The sequence below is a fragment of the Schistocerca nitens genome, chromosome 7 (genome assembly GCF_023898315.1).
Source record: "Schistocerca nitens isolate TAMUIC-IGC-003100 chromosome 7, iqSchNite1.1, whole genome shotgun sequence".
In the NCBI taxonomy this organism is placed as follows: Eukaryota; Metazoa; Arthropoda; class Insecta; order Orthoptera; family Acrididae; genus Schistocerca; species Schistocerca nitens.
The window spans coordinates 360,921,713-360,934,552 of NC_064620.1; the positions used below are offsets into that span (position 1 = coordinate 360,921,713).

The 12,840-nt window shown below is 40.2% G+C and overlaps 1 protein-coding gene across 1 annotated transcript in view; it reads right to left on the reverse strand.

Annotated features, from left to right (window-relative positions):
* Positions 1-9,900: 9,900 nt before the first annotated feature.
* Positions 9,901-12,840, reverse strand: part of LOC126195632 (odorant receptor Or2-like) — a 43,574-nt gene continuing 40,634 nt past the window's right edge. Inside the window, exons 5-6 of the mRNA XM_049934257.1 lie at positions 11,522-11,683; positions 9,901-9,963 (exon numbers count right to left, since the gene is read on the reverse strand). Of these exons, the coding sequence (XP_049790214.1) occupies positions 9,901-9,963; positions 11,522-11,683 (225 nt within the window). The remainder of the gene's footprint in view (positions 9,964-11,521; positions 11,684-12,840) is intronic.

Below are 12,840 nucleotides of genomic sequence, written 5' to 3' on the forward strand. Positions count from 1 at the left end.
AAGTTGCGCCAAGCAGAAGGAATTGCACCAGGCCATTAAACCACATGAAATTATTATTATTATTATTATTATTATTATTATTATTATCCGTATATATAACTAAGTTTGTATGGAACACTCAGAGCGCGAGCTCTAACCGCTTTGGCGTGGCTTTTGTCTCTCTTGTTCTGGGACGTAATACGGCAGAAATTAGGGACTGTGATCATTGGAGAAAGCGCGACGGGCTGCCCCAAACTCATAAACACCACCCTTACATGTCGTATACCCATACAGCCATCTAATGGGAAGTTAAGCCTCTGAAACTTCCAGAACAATCAAAGAAGTTGTAAGAAAACGGTGGATGGATTTGCTGCCCATAAATGGACAAACCAGAATTGCCAAAGACCTGTTGAAACGTACAAAAATTGTAACTTTAAAATCATTTGAACACATATTAAAAAGGACCCTTCTAAACAAATAACTTGGGGAATTTCAAATCGATCATGTAGCAATTTCATACTATAACTACAAAGCCATTTTAAATGTCGAAGTTAGGAAAAGGACTAATATAGTTTCTGACTATTATTTAATGCGAATGAAAGTAAAACTTCATCCTCAAAAACCCTTAAAAACAAAAAGTTTATCCCAAAATTTGACACTGATGAAATACCGATCCTAACAAGTGAACTTGACAAAAAACAATCCAACAATTGGCAAAGCCTAAAAGAAAATTTCATAACAACAACACAAAAATTAGTGGGCTTCGAAAGAAACAAAGCAGCCTTGGTGGAAAGCGGATTCTGAAACAGCATTTAAGTCTAGGCATGAGGCATTAAAAATTGGAATAGTAACAAAACTGAAAACACGAACAACGCCTTTCTGACTGTAAGAAAATAAACTTGTAAATTAATTCTACAGACTAAAAGAAACTACGAAAATGCCGAACTTTTAGAAATCGAAAAAGACTTCCAAAATAACAATACAAGAAATTTAGAAAAAAAAACATTTAAAACAAAACTGGTTACAAACCTCAAAGTCTTTGTTTCACAAATGAAAATGGCTGTTTGGCTCTTAACATCCAGGAAAATTGTAAGGCACTTATTATTATTTTGGAGAAACTATTAAACTGTCCAGACCAGCGAATAAATTCTACCCACAGGAAACTAATAACATCAAGCCTAACTGTAAAGGACGTGACGAAATCGAAATAATTAAACAAATTAAAAGATTTAAAAACAATAAAGCATCCGGAGATGATGGTAGAATTGCAAAAGTACTAAAATCAGCTGGCCCTAACACTGTAAAAGAGATCACTCAACTAATAGGACATATTTGGTAACCTGACAAAATATCTAAGGACTGGAAAACTGCCCTAGTTTATCCATTGCATAAAAAAGGGGATAATTACTGAGGAATCTCTCTTCTCCCTGTCACATACAGAACTCTCTCGTATTGTTTACCTGACCGAGCCCAAGACCAGTTTGAACATGAAATTAGTGAATACCAAGCAGGCCTTAGACCAAACAGATCCTGTCCGTAACAAATTCTTAACTTAAAACTAATCCTAAGGAGCCAAAGGATATCTGGTACGGTAACAATATTTTATGTACATTTGTGGATTTTAAAAAGACTTACAGCTCAGTTAATCGTTAATCTCTTTTCCAAATTTGAAAGGAGTCAGGGTAGATAATATAATGCTAACACTAAGTTAAATGAATGGTAGAAATTTCTTAACCATTTTATGCAAAACTTGTGATAGACATGGAGATGATCCCTCTCTATTACTATTTAACTGTGTTTGGAAAAGGTGATTACGGAATGGGGACGGCAAAAGTCGAGTCAAAACGTAGGTCAATCAATGAAGTTAGGCAGAAGTAATATTAAAGTAGACTGAGTCGCATTTGTTGATGATCTGGTAGTTTTAACTGGGGATACTACCACAGCACAAAAACAAATTGAAGTTCTTAAAGAAGTTGCGGTAAAAGTAGGACTACAATTACCACTCGAAAAAACGAAATATGTGACGTGCAACAAACAAGCACCAAAGTTCATACAAGAAAACGATATGGAAAAAGCTGCAAACGAAGATCGCTGTCGAAAAATAGCAACTGCATTCCAGTTAACACAAAATATTTACAACAAATTCAGTAAACTTTGCCATTACAGCACTGTAATCAAACCAGAATGTGTTTATGGAGCAGAAACTATAATTATTAATAGAAAGAGGGATACTGAAGAAATTCAAAAGAAAAAAAGAAAGATTATTACCAAAATAAAGGCCCCAACATTACACATGGGGAAGCCTACAGGCTGAGAAGTAAAATGGATATAGAAGAATACACAGACATACATGGTGACATGAGGAAACGAAGACTTAAATTTTATTGGCACATTAAAGGAATGGCACCCAATAGTTTGACAAAACAAATAGCAGAATTCTGCGAAAAAAGAAGCAAGGCCGAAACTGAGGCAATTAAATTGACCGATGCGATTATGGAGGATTATTCCAACTTACTATGGATTCCTAAACAGTAAATTACCGAGGGGTTCATTACAAAAAGAAAGTTTTCAGCACTTTCGTGGCTGATGTGTGTGGGAGCGAAAGATGAGAATGGTAGGTCTGATAAGACAAAGACTGAAGAATTTTTAAAGTACCTTTGAAAAAGAGTCCTACACTTCTGAAGTAGATCCAGTACACAAGGCAATTGAGTTAGAATAAATATCCTTAGGTTTATGTGAATTTAAGTGTTTTTCACGAGACACGTTTCGCTTTACATACAAATCATGTCTTAAATATAAAATAGATAATAAGCTTCAACATCTTTCTTTAAAAAGGGGGCATATGGCGTATATCTTTAAAAATTGGGTATATGGCGTACTCAAGGACGATTAATGATATTTGTGCAGGACGCTAGAGTTCCGTTCGACTGGAGACAGATCTGGTGACTAATGACGCCAAAGTAATATTTCGACACTCTGTAGAGCACGGTGGGTTACAAAAGCGATATGTGGGGCAGAGTTATCACGTTGGAAAAGACCCCCCTGGAATGCTGTTCATGAATGGCAGCACAGCAGGTCGAATCACCAGACTGACGTACAAATTTGCAGTCAGGGCTCATCACACGAAATCGCACCCAAGACGATCCAGTGTGTCTAGCACACAGAGAAGTTGATTGCAGTCCCTCAACTAGGCTCCTTCTATCCAACACACAGCCATCACTGGCACAAAGGCAGAACCACCTTTCACCATACAAAACAACAGATCTCCACCCTGCTCTCCAATGAGCTCTCGCTTGACACCTCTGAAGTCGCAAATGGCGGTGTTTTGAAGTCAGTGGAATGTACGCCAGAGGACATCTGGTTCGAAACTGGAACCGATTTATGACAGTTGCTTATGTCACTGTGGAGAAATTCGCTGCTCAGATTGCTGCTGCAGATGCAGTACGATGCATCAGAGCCATATGCCGGAAATGGTTACCTTCCCTCTCGGTATTGCCACGTCGCCGTACAATATTCCTACGGTTTACATATAGTGAAACTGACAGATTCTTCCCTCGTTGTTAGCTGACTGCATATAACATGAAATTGCAATGATATTTCTGCGAAGACAACTTTTGTGGACACTCATAAAAGTGAAGTGAACGGACGCAGATGTAGGAAAAGAAAAAGCGGGTTCCTAAGAGCCGATAAATTGTAAGGGGTGAATGTGTAACCACCTTTTCCGACTTCAAACCCTGACAGCTGCAGGTACTTCAGAACTTGTAACAAACTGGAATAAACACCAAATTGTATGATGAATTTGCAAAACAAAACTAAAATTATTTTTAATCTAAAAGTAGCAAAATGTCGACACTTATCGTATACACACAACAGAAATAGTTTTGCATCACCCCAGTTCCCAAAACTCCTGAAGATTGTGGATGTTGTATCACAGACACAGTCCCTGTGACTGTTCAGAGATGTCACTAAACCCTCCCAAAGGTGTAAACAACCATGCATGAGCAGCGTCTATTAGACGGAGGGGTCCGACAGCCGATCATTTCCAGTCATTGCACCAGGAAGGAGGTACACGGCTCGTGTTGTCTGCAGTTCAACCATGCCTACAAAGTCAATACTGCGGTTCGATCGCGTCCGCTTTGTAACTGGGTGCCAGGAAGGGCTCTCAACAAGGGAAGTGTCCAGACGTCTCGCAGTGAACCCTTAGCGATGTTATTCGGTTTTGGAGGAAATACAGAGAGACATCAACTGTCGATGACATACCTCGCTCATGCCACCCAAGGGACACTTCTGCATGGATGACCGCCACCTACGGGTTATGGATCGGAGGAACTCTGACAGCTTCACCATCATCTTGAACGGACGTTGCGTTACGACTCAAACTGTGTGCAACAGTCTGCGTGATGTCCAACTTCGCTCTAGACGTCCATGGTGAGGTACATCTTTTCAACCATGACACCATGCAGCGCGGTACAGATGGGCCCAAAGACGCCGAAAGAACCGCTCAGGGTTGGCATCACGTTCTCTTCACCGATAAGTGCCGCATATGCCTTCAACCAGACAATCGTCGGAGTCGTTTTTGGAAGCAACCCGGTCAGGCTGAAAGCCTCAGACACAGTGTCCAGAGAGTGCAGCAAGGTGGATGTTCCCAGCTGTCTTGGGGTGGCATTATGTTGGTCCGACGTATGCCGCTGGTGGTCATGGAAGACGCCGTAATGGTTGTACGATACGTGTATGCCATCCTCCGACCAATATCGGCAGCATATTGGCGCGGCATTCGTATTCACGGACGACAATTCACGCCCACATCGTGCTCATCTTGTAGATGACTACCCTCAGGATGACGACATCTTTGCATACAGAAAAAAACCGCAACGCGAAGAAGTTCCGCGACATACGCGAAAGTTCGTAGGCGTATTTTTACAACTGAAATATGATGTCTATTCAGATTGGGGGGCTAGTAGTGTCACGGAAGGAAATCAATCTGCTTTAAACAAACGCTGTAACGATCATGAGCGTAAGTTACCTTTGAGATTGGACGTGGTGGCTTGATGTTAGTCAAGAAAGCCTTAAGGCCATAAACACAGCACTATTAACACCTCAGAGGGCTTGAACAAGGTCGTGCAGTGGGGCTATGAGAAGCTGGATGACATTCTGCTATATTGCGGAAAGACTTGACAGAAATGTAGCCACCGTGCGTGATTGCTGGGAGCACTGGGCAGGAGAATGTACGATCGCAAGAAGACCGAGCTCTGGACGCCCACGTGCCGCTACCGAAAGAGAAGACCATCGGTGTTCGGTGTACTGCCCTGGCACATCATACCGCATCTGCGGCAGCAATTGGAGCAGAAGTTGACACCATAGTAACACAACGAACTGTTACAAATCGGTTGTAGGACAGCTCCGAGCCAGACGCCCTGTACCGTGCATTTCACTGACCTTAAACCAGCACCATTTTAAACTTCATTGGTGTCAATCGAAAGCTCTTTAGAGGGCAGGGTGGAGGTCTGTTGTGTTGTCTGATAAAAGCTGGTTCTGTCTCGGTGCAAGTGATGGCCGTTTGTTGGTTAGAAGAAGGTCAGTTGAGGGCCGGAAGCCGCTCTGCCTACGTGCCAGACACGCTGGATCGCCTGAGGTGCGATTTCGTGTGAGAGCAGGAGCATTCTTGTTGTGAGCCCACGCATCCTGACTGCAAAACTGTACGTCAGTTTGGTGATTTGTACTGTTGTGGTGCCCTTTTATGAGCAGTATTCCAGACTGTGTTTTGCTACAGCGTACCGCTGTTGTAACCCAGTATACTCTACATTGTCGACAAGTTATATTGGCCTGCTGCACCACCAGATCAGTCTCCAGTCGAGCACATATGCATTATCATCGGACAACTCCAGTGACATCCACAAAATGTGTTAATCGTCCTTGTGTTGACCGATCAAGTGCAACACGCATGGAACTCCGTCCCACAAACTGGCATCCGTCACCTGTGCAACAAAATGCTAGCACGTTCACCTGCTTGCATTTAACATTCTGGCGGTCATATTAATATTAATATACCAGCATTTCACATTATCTGCGATGGCTTATCTCGCACTTACATTAACAAATGATCTTTCAGTTTTGATCACATAAACATGTCATCTAGGCAGATGCATTCCCGAAATTTCATTGTTCTGTATTAATTATATGTTTGGTGTTGCGAGCTTTTCTCCGTCACTGTACTATATGTGCAGAATGACCATTGAATTTACTTCCTTGGAGTAGAGTAATCTTAAATGGAAATCGACCAGTTGCAACGAAAATTTTTAGAGCTGCATCGCATAGAATGAATGTCCAATTGTCAGACTGATGGGGAGAGATATGTAAAATTGTCTGTCTGCAATAAGTAATTAAGACTGCAAGGATAGCATTCACGTTGGCCCTATAGAGTCCTTTTGTATATAACTGTAAAAGCCAGAGGTCTTCTCTACGCAAGTGGCATCCTAATACTCCTTGTCGACTTCGAAGATCATTATATGAGCATGGATCTTCAGCTACAAGAATCGATATTTGAGAATTGGGTTGTCTCATTCGTACCTTGTTCGACGCTCTCTGCTGCAGCCTATACCCGACACCCTCATACCCTGACCTCAGACTCTATTCTCCATATCAGCTCCAGTAACAATATACGGTTATTTGTTGTACGGTATAGTATCGTTTTTAAGTGACTGCGAGAAGTATATTAAGGAAGAGACGTAGGAGAACCGGTCTCGCAAAGTTAGTAAACAGTATTGGTGTGCTATCTAACACATTCACGTAGATTAAACACTTTTTCATAACGTTGAAGAGGGTCTACAACTGCAACGAGCAACTAAATTCGGCTGTAAGCAAGCCGACTTGTCGACTTTGGAAAGTGTAGCTCCTCTAAACAGGAAGCAACAATTCGTATGCCTGTTGCTAGATGTGTTGTCGTTAGTTCAGATCAACATGCGAGTGTTAGGGAAGTGTTCAATTGAGAATCCCTTGAGGGAAACTGACTTATTTTCACGGGGCACTATGCGAATCTTTAGAGAACTAGGATGCGCATCAGACTCCGGAACGTACCTATTTCACCAACACACATATCGCCCACCGATCGAAAAAGAAGGTAAATCAGAGCTCGTATGGAAGCATATTGGGGCTGGCGAAGTATGTAGGTAGATGTACATGACGAAACGAGAGTTTACAATAAACAAAGATTGTGGGGCTTCTAAATCAATAGAAATTTCCGTTTCTGTTCTAAGTTAATCGAACGTTGCGATTCCAGCTCGTTTTGGGCGATGCCTATTCTGATTACGGTCGTAGAATACGAAATTGATGGTCTTTATATAAGTTCGTTATACTTTGAAGTACTTAAGAAACGATATTCTTTTCCAGGACTGTTTATAATATTATTACACTTTCTCGCGAACTGTTATATGAACGCATTAATACTGCAAAACTTGGTCATCCTATAGTTTTCGCTTTACAAAGAGATGTTGTATCTAAGAAATTTTTAATTTGTTTTTATTCGTCATGCCACCTTGACTGGATATTTTGCAAATTTAATTTATATGGTAGTAATTTGTACCTTATTATACATGCGATTAAGAACCATTATTAGGTGGTGTTCGGAAATTCCCGTTACACATTTCTAGGATTTGTAGAGAGGAGTGAAAAGAAATACTATGAACTGAAACCCTTGTCCCGAAACAAAGCGTTTCCATCTACAACCTTATGAAAAGACGTTGGTAAGACGACCACTTTTATAAGTAACGGATTAGGCGTGACTCAGTATAAACTTGTTTTACAATTCCATTCATTAATAGTCAAACGAATTGCTCGTGTAGTTGTCCACTGATTCTCTTCAGAGTGATGCATAGCGACTCGTCCAGTTCGAGCGTTCGGCCATTCTTTGAGGCACCACAGTGACTCCTGCTGGCGCTGAAGGTAGCCTTTCTGGAAGCCGTTCCGTAATTGTGGCGAAAAGGGCATGCGAGGGAGTCGGACGTTGTGGAGAACGATCTTGATAAAAGAAACGAACTGTTCTTCCAGTACCGCGAGCTTTGTCATTCAGAAGGATCATGTCAGTGTATTCTGCAAACGTGTACTCAGCCATGTTACTGTAACACTCACATGAATGTGGCTCGAACTACGTCAGAGAGGTAGGACAGAATTCAGATGACATCAGTCGATCAGACGTAACCAGCTGCCACCATAACTACCCTGTTGCAAACCTACCTAACAAAGGTTTTTTTTCTCATGCCACCCCTACTTTGTAACGGGAATACACTATGTATATCAAAAACACATTCAGTTCCTGTAGAAAAACTGCTATGATATTAATTATCAATGTAGACAAACCTCGCCATGTGACATATCATGATAGTTTATATTTTTTCCTTTACGAGTATATTCAACAACTTTTATACATAGATTTCCCTACGTATACATAGATAAACGTTTATTTATAGTCTTTCTGTGTGTAAAACCGGATGAAATATTTATCTTCTATATGAACAAACAGATTTTAAAAATGCAGGGAAAACATAATTTGTTATACAGAACTGAATGTCAGTCTGCAGTCTCGTGGTTGGCAATCTGCCTGCTGTCAGTCGTCAGTGAGTGAAGCTGTGATCTGTCATACATTTTTCTCGGCATATAGTATATCTTTTGTTTTCGAAAAATATTCTGCAAATCGCTATATTTTGAGTAAATCTTGTAAAAATTGCTTTATTTCGGCTAAAGATAAAACTATTTTATAAAGGGAGAAGAAATTGTGTGAAATTGTGTAGTCACTGGAGAATACGAACCCGCGGATAAGAACCCTGCATTTTTACATGGAAAATGTGAGTATATTCATCAAAATTTGGTACTGAACATCTGCACTTTCCGTATCTCCTGAATGTAGTTAATTAGTCATTAGCATTGCCAAAATATCCGTTAGTTCTATAAAAACTAAAACATTTTGGAATGTGGTGAAGAAGGCTATTTCTATTTGCCTCTAAAATGCCATCTGTTATCAGCATAACGACAGAGATGACAATGAGATACGCTGCAATATATGTTGGCAATGGAATGTCTCGGTTTGATGCACCAGTGGATATAACCTTTGTCATGCGACTGATAGTTATTTGGAGAGTATAACTGTAGTATAGTTGTCAGCTTGACATCTGCTTAGTGAGAGCAGTTAATGCTACTACTGCTACGCCCGTGAAAACTTATAACTCGTTGCAGTACCTCACGAGGCCATATTTCAACCCCGGAAGGAAACCGTGTGAACAGCTGTACACATTCAGGGACCATTTCATTCCATGCCTGACGTTCAGATACACTGATTCTTCCATGTAATGAAATCCCATTGTAAGGTATCATGTGTATTGTAACCATTTGTACTGTCATATAGTGATCCTTGATTCAGCTTCATGTCTCCTTCTTAATGTCGCAGTTTTTTCAAGTGCTGGGGAAAAATAATTTTCTTTGTGATGAAAACCACTTCGGAGGGTAAGTATATTAGCACATATGTTGCATAAACATTGCAGATAGCTAATACTTGTGCTGAAGTGTGTGTTGATAATAAACATTTGTAAAATAAATAAAAAATCATTACCAAAATATTATGTTATTCTTTGAAGGAATATGTTTGATAGCCGAGTAAGTAATAAAGCCTTTCTCTGACTAGAGCATGCGTTATGAACTGTGTAAGAAATATTTATGATTGCAACTACTACAGTCTACATTTCATATCTGGGAATTCTGTTCTCATGTCTGTCTCACGAATTTTCCTTTTACTATTACACTAATTTGTTTTATTAACTACGTAACAGAGGCTGTCCGAAAAAAATGATCCCTTGTTCACAAAAGGAAATAAAATGATATTGCTCATTCCTGATGTAATCATCCTTTGTAACGGAACAAAACGTGAGAACAGCGCTACTCCCCTTCATTCTTGAAATTGCGTAGAATGGCGAAGAATGAATAAGACACATTGACGACCTGCAAAAGAAAAGCAGTCATGAGTTGGAGTTTCTACACTTAGTCAAGTATTTGTTTTTCAAAAATAACACAGATTTCTTCCGCCACATCGGATGTTTGTAGTACCGTAATTGACGTAACTTATTCCTTGAGATTACAAATTCTTAAGCCATTACGAAGTGACTACAGTAATGTTTCGCTTCCGACTTGTTGCTGGTATTATCGTAGCAGAACCTGGCAACATATTACAGAATCTATTGCGCACCTGAATCGATATGTTCGCAATGAATTGTACATTTGTAAACTTCTGATTGAGGGAGTTTTTAAATATCACGTTGCAAGTATCTCTGAAACGTACGAGATAACGCTCAGTTGTGGAGACCTAAACTCTCTAGAAAGTTCAAGAACAGTGAGGCGCATGTCGATTTAGGGGCCAACGCAATAATACAAATCATTTAAATTTCTCTAGTTTAGTATGCAGAAGGAAGAAACGCAAAGATTTTATACGCGAGTCATTGGCGGAATAAGCAATCATTATCGGTCAGAAGGAGTAAATTAAAGCAAATTTTTTAAACCACGTGATATGGGTATTGATTTGAAACATGAAGTAAAAACTAGTTAAAAGAACAACAGCACAATCACTAATTGTTATAGAAATTACGATAGTAAAATGTTTTACTGAATTCACTTAGTTCTTGAATTATTTAAGTTTACTATCGATTTACAAAGGTTACAAATAATTTATAAAGTAGTTTTTTGAATCAGTATTAATATTTTAAAGCGTACTAAAGTATTTTCTGTAAATTTATTTGACACATATTGCATTTCATCATTTAATTTTAAATGTGCATAATTTCACCTGTTTTATACTTTGTATTTTCTCTGAGTTAACAGAAGCTTCCTAGAATTGGTGTCACAACGATAGAGTTTCCTGATAGTATTTTCACACAAAGAGCAGATGTTTTCTGTACATATCTTGGCTTAGAAAGCATCAGTTGTTAGATGCACTAGTCTTGCTTCATTAATTGGGCTTAAAAGTGCATACGCTCTAGGGTCGAAGAAGATTCCCCTGCAATGGGAACAGAAGGTAATGTCCATGCAGTGTAGCTTTAGTCTATTTAACCAATTAGTATACCGATTGCTACAATAATCAGGTGATAAGTGGAATCTAGGTACCACAGGGACACGGTGCCTCATGTATTGTCGCAAAATGCAGCGTCGTGTTCTGTGGCAGCTTGCAACATGAATAGGTTGGAAAAAACTGCAAGTGTATTATAATTTGATAAAAATGATTGAGAGCTCCTCCTGGACAACACTTTCAACTCTAGAATCATGCTCTAACTAATAAAACTATAAACTTATTAGCTCCTATCTGAGAAGGAAGAGAGAGAGAAGTTACAGTTTCACGTCAACTAAATATTATGAGACCTGTAATACAGAAAAGTGTGTGAAGATATGTCCAGCGGGCACTCCATGGAAGTAGTGTTAATGAAAGTGGGAGTTACCTCTGAAATAATCTTTACTATAAGTAAGAAACGAAGCACAAAATGTTTTAGGAACACAGGAAAAGTCTCCGTACCGCCACAAAGGACTCCCTGGAGAGTGGGAAAAACCCACCGGCCGTGATGCGTAGCGGTCGCTGCGCGCGGTGCATCAGAAGCAGCAGCGACCGCTTGATGGACAGGGGGCACTCCTGCAGTGACGTCACAGCGTCGTACGCTGCCAGTGCCACGTTCTCGCTCTGTAAATGGCACCACCATTAGCAGCAGCAAAGCACTGTAACTCGCTGACCATTATACTCATAATAGTTTCATAATTTTTAAAATGCCACATATGACGAGGGGGAGTTGAAAAATAAGTTTCCCCTTTTTCCCCTTGTCGACTGTTGTCAAAGTAGTGTGTGAAAGGAAAAAAAAAAAGAAAATGAGACATTAAAGATATGGCATATCCTTATGTTTCTACATAATGTCCCAGTAAGTTGAGAAATTTGTCATACCGGTTTATAAGATCTTGTGAGCTCGCTCAAGTCCGATTCCAAGTTCTGCCGCTACTTCATCGATGGTCATACGCCGGATCGCTTTAATCATGTCATCCACCTTTCTGACATTTGCATCTATAGTGGCCATGCGCGTCCGTCCAGGTCTCGGTATGTCCTGCGATTGCTGCGTCCATCACTGAATTGCTGACACCAACCCCGGAACATTTGCCTTGATATCACACCTGACCTATCCACCTCACATAGGCGGTTACGAGCTTCTGTGCCTGATAATCCACGTGCCCATTCATAGCGGATAACAGCTCTCACGTCTGCCTTTGACCACGACTCCAAAACGCACCTCTCCACAGCTATGGGGAAAGACTGAGCAGCTGGCCTCCGCTTTGCGCAGACACTCTGACAGCGCCATCTGCTCGATCTCTGTCGACCTCTAGCCAGTGCCATATCGGTGTCTTGCATGTGTGCGTTCACCTGTCGTGTTGTCTTTCGCCCAAATCACAAAACTCTGCCCACCATCGACAGGGGAAACTTATTTTCCAACTCCCCCTCTTATTGTATCTTGCGAATAAAAGAAAAAGATATGTATCAAATTGTGGCTGAAAGCTTCAGAATCGATGAAATCAGTTATTTAATATTGTCAGAACCGCAATGGAAATATGAAATTTTACATATCATCATATTCCTTGGTTTAACGGTGCTACCTGCACTCACACAGAGTTGCTGGTCCAGCAAGTAAAATGGGTCGACTACAACTGCAGGTTTCAGTTATCTTTCATTTAATGTCAACATATTTGTGAGATGCATTCAGTTTTATTTTGAATAGGAGACGAAAGGAGTTCCCTTTTCAAAAGATCCTACTAACTGTGTATAAAACATTTATTCTACAGCAGAGAGTATAGTAA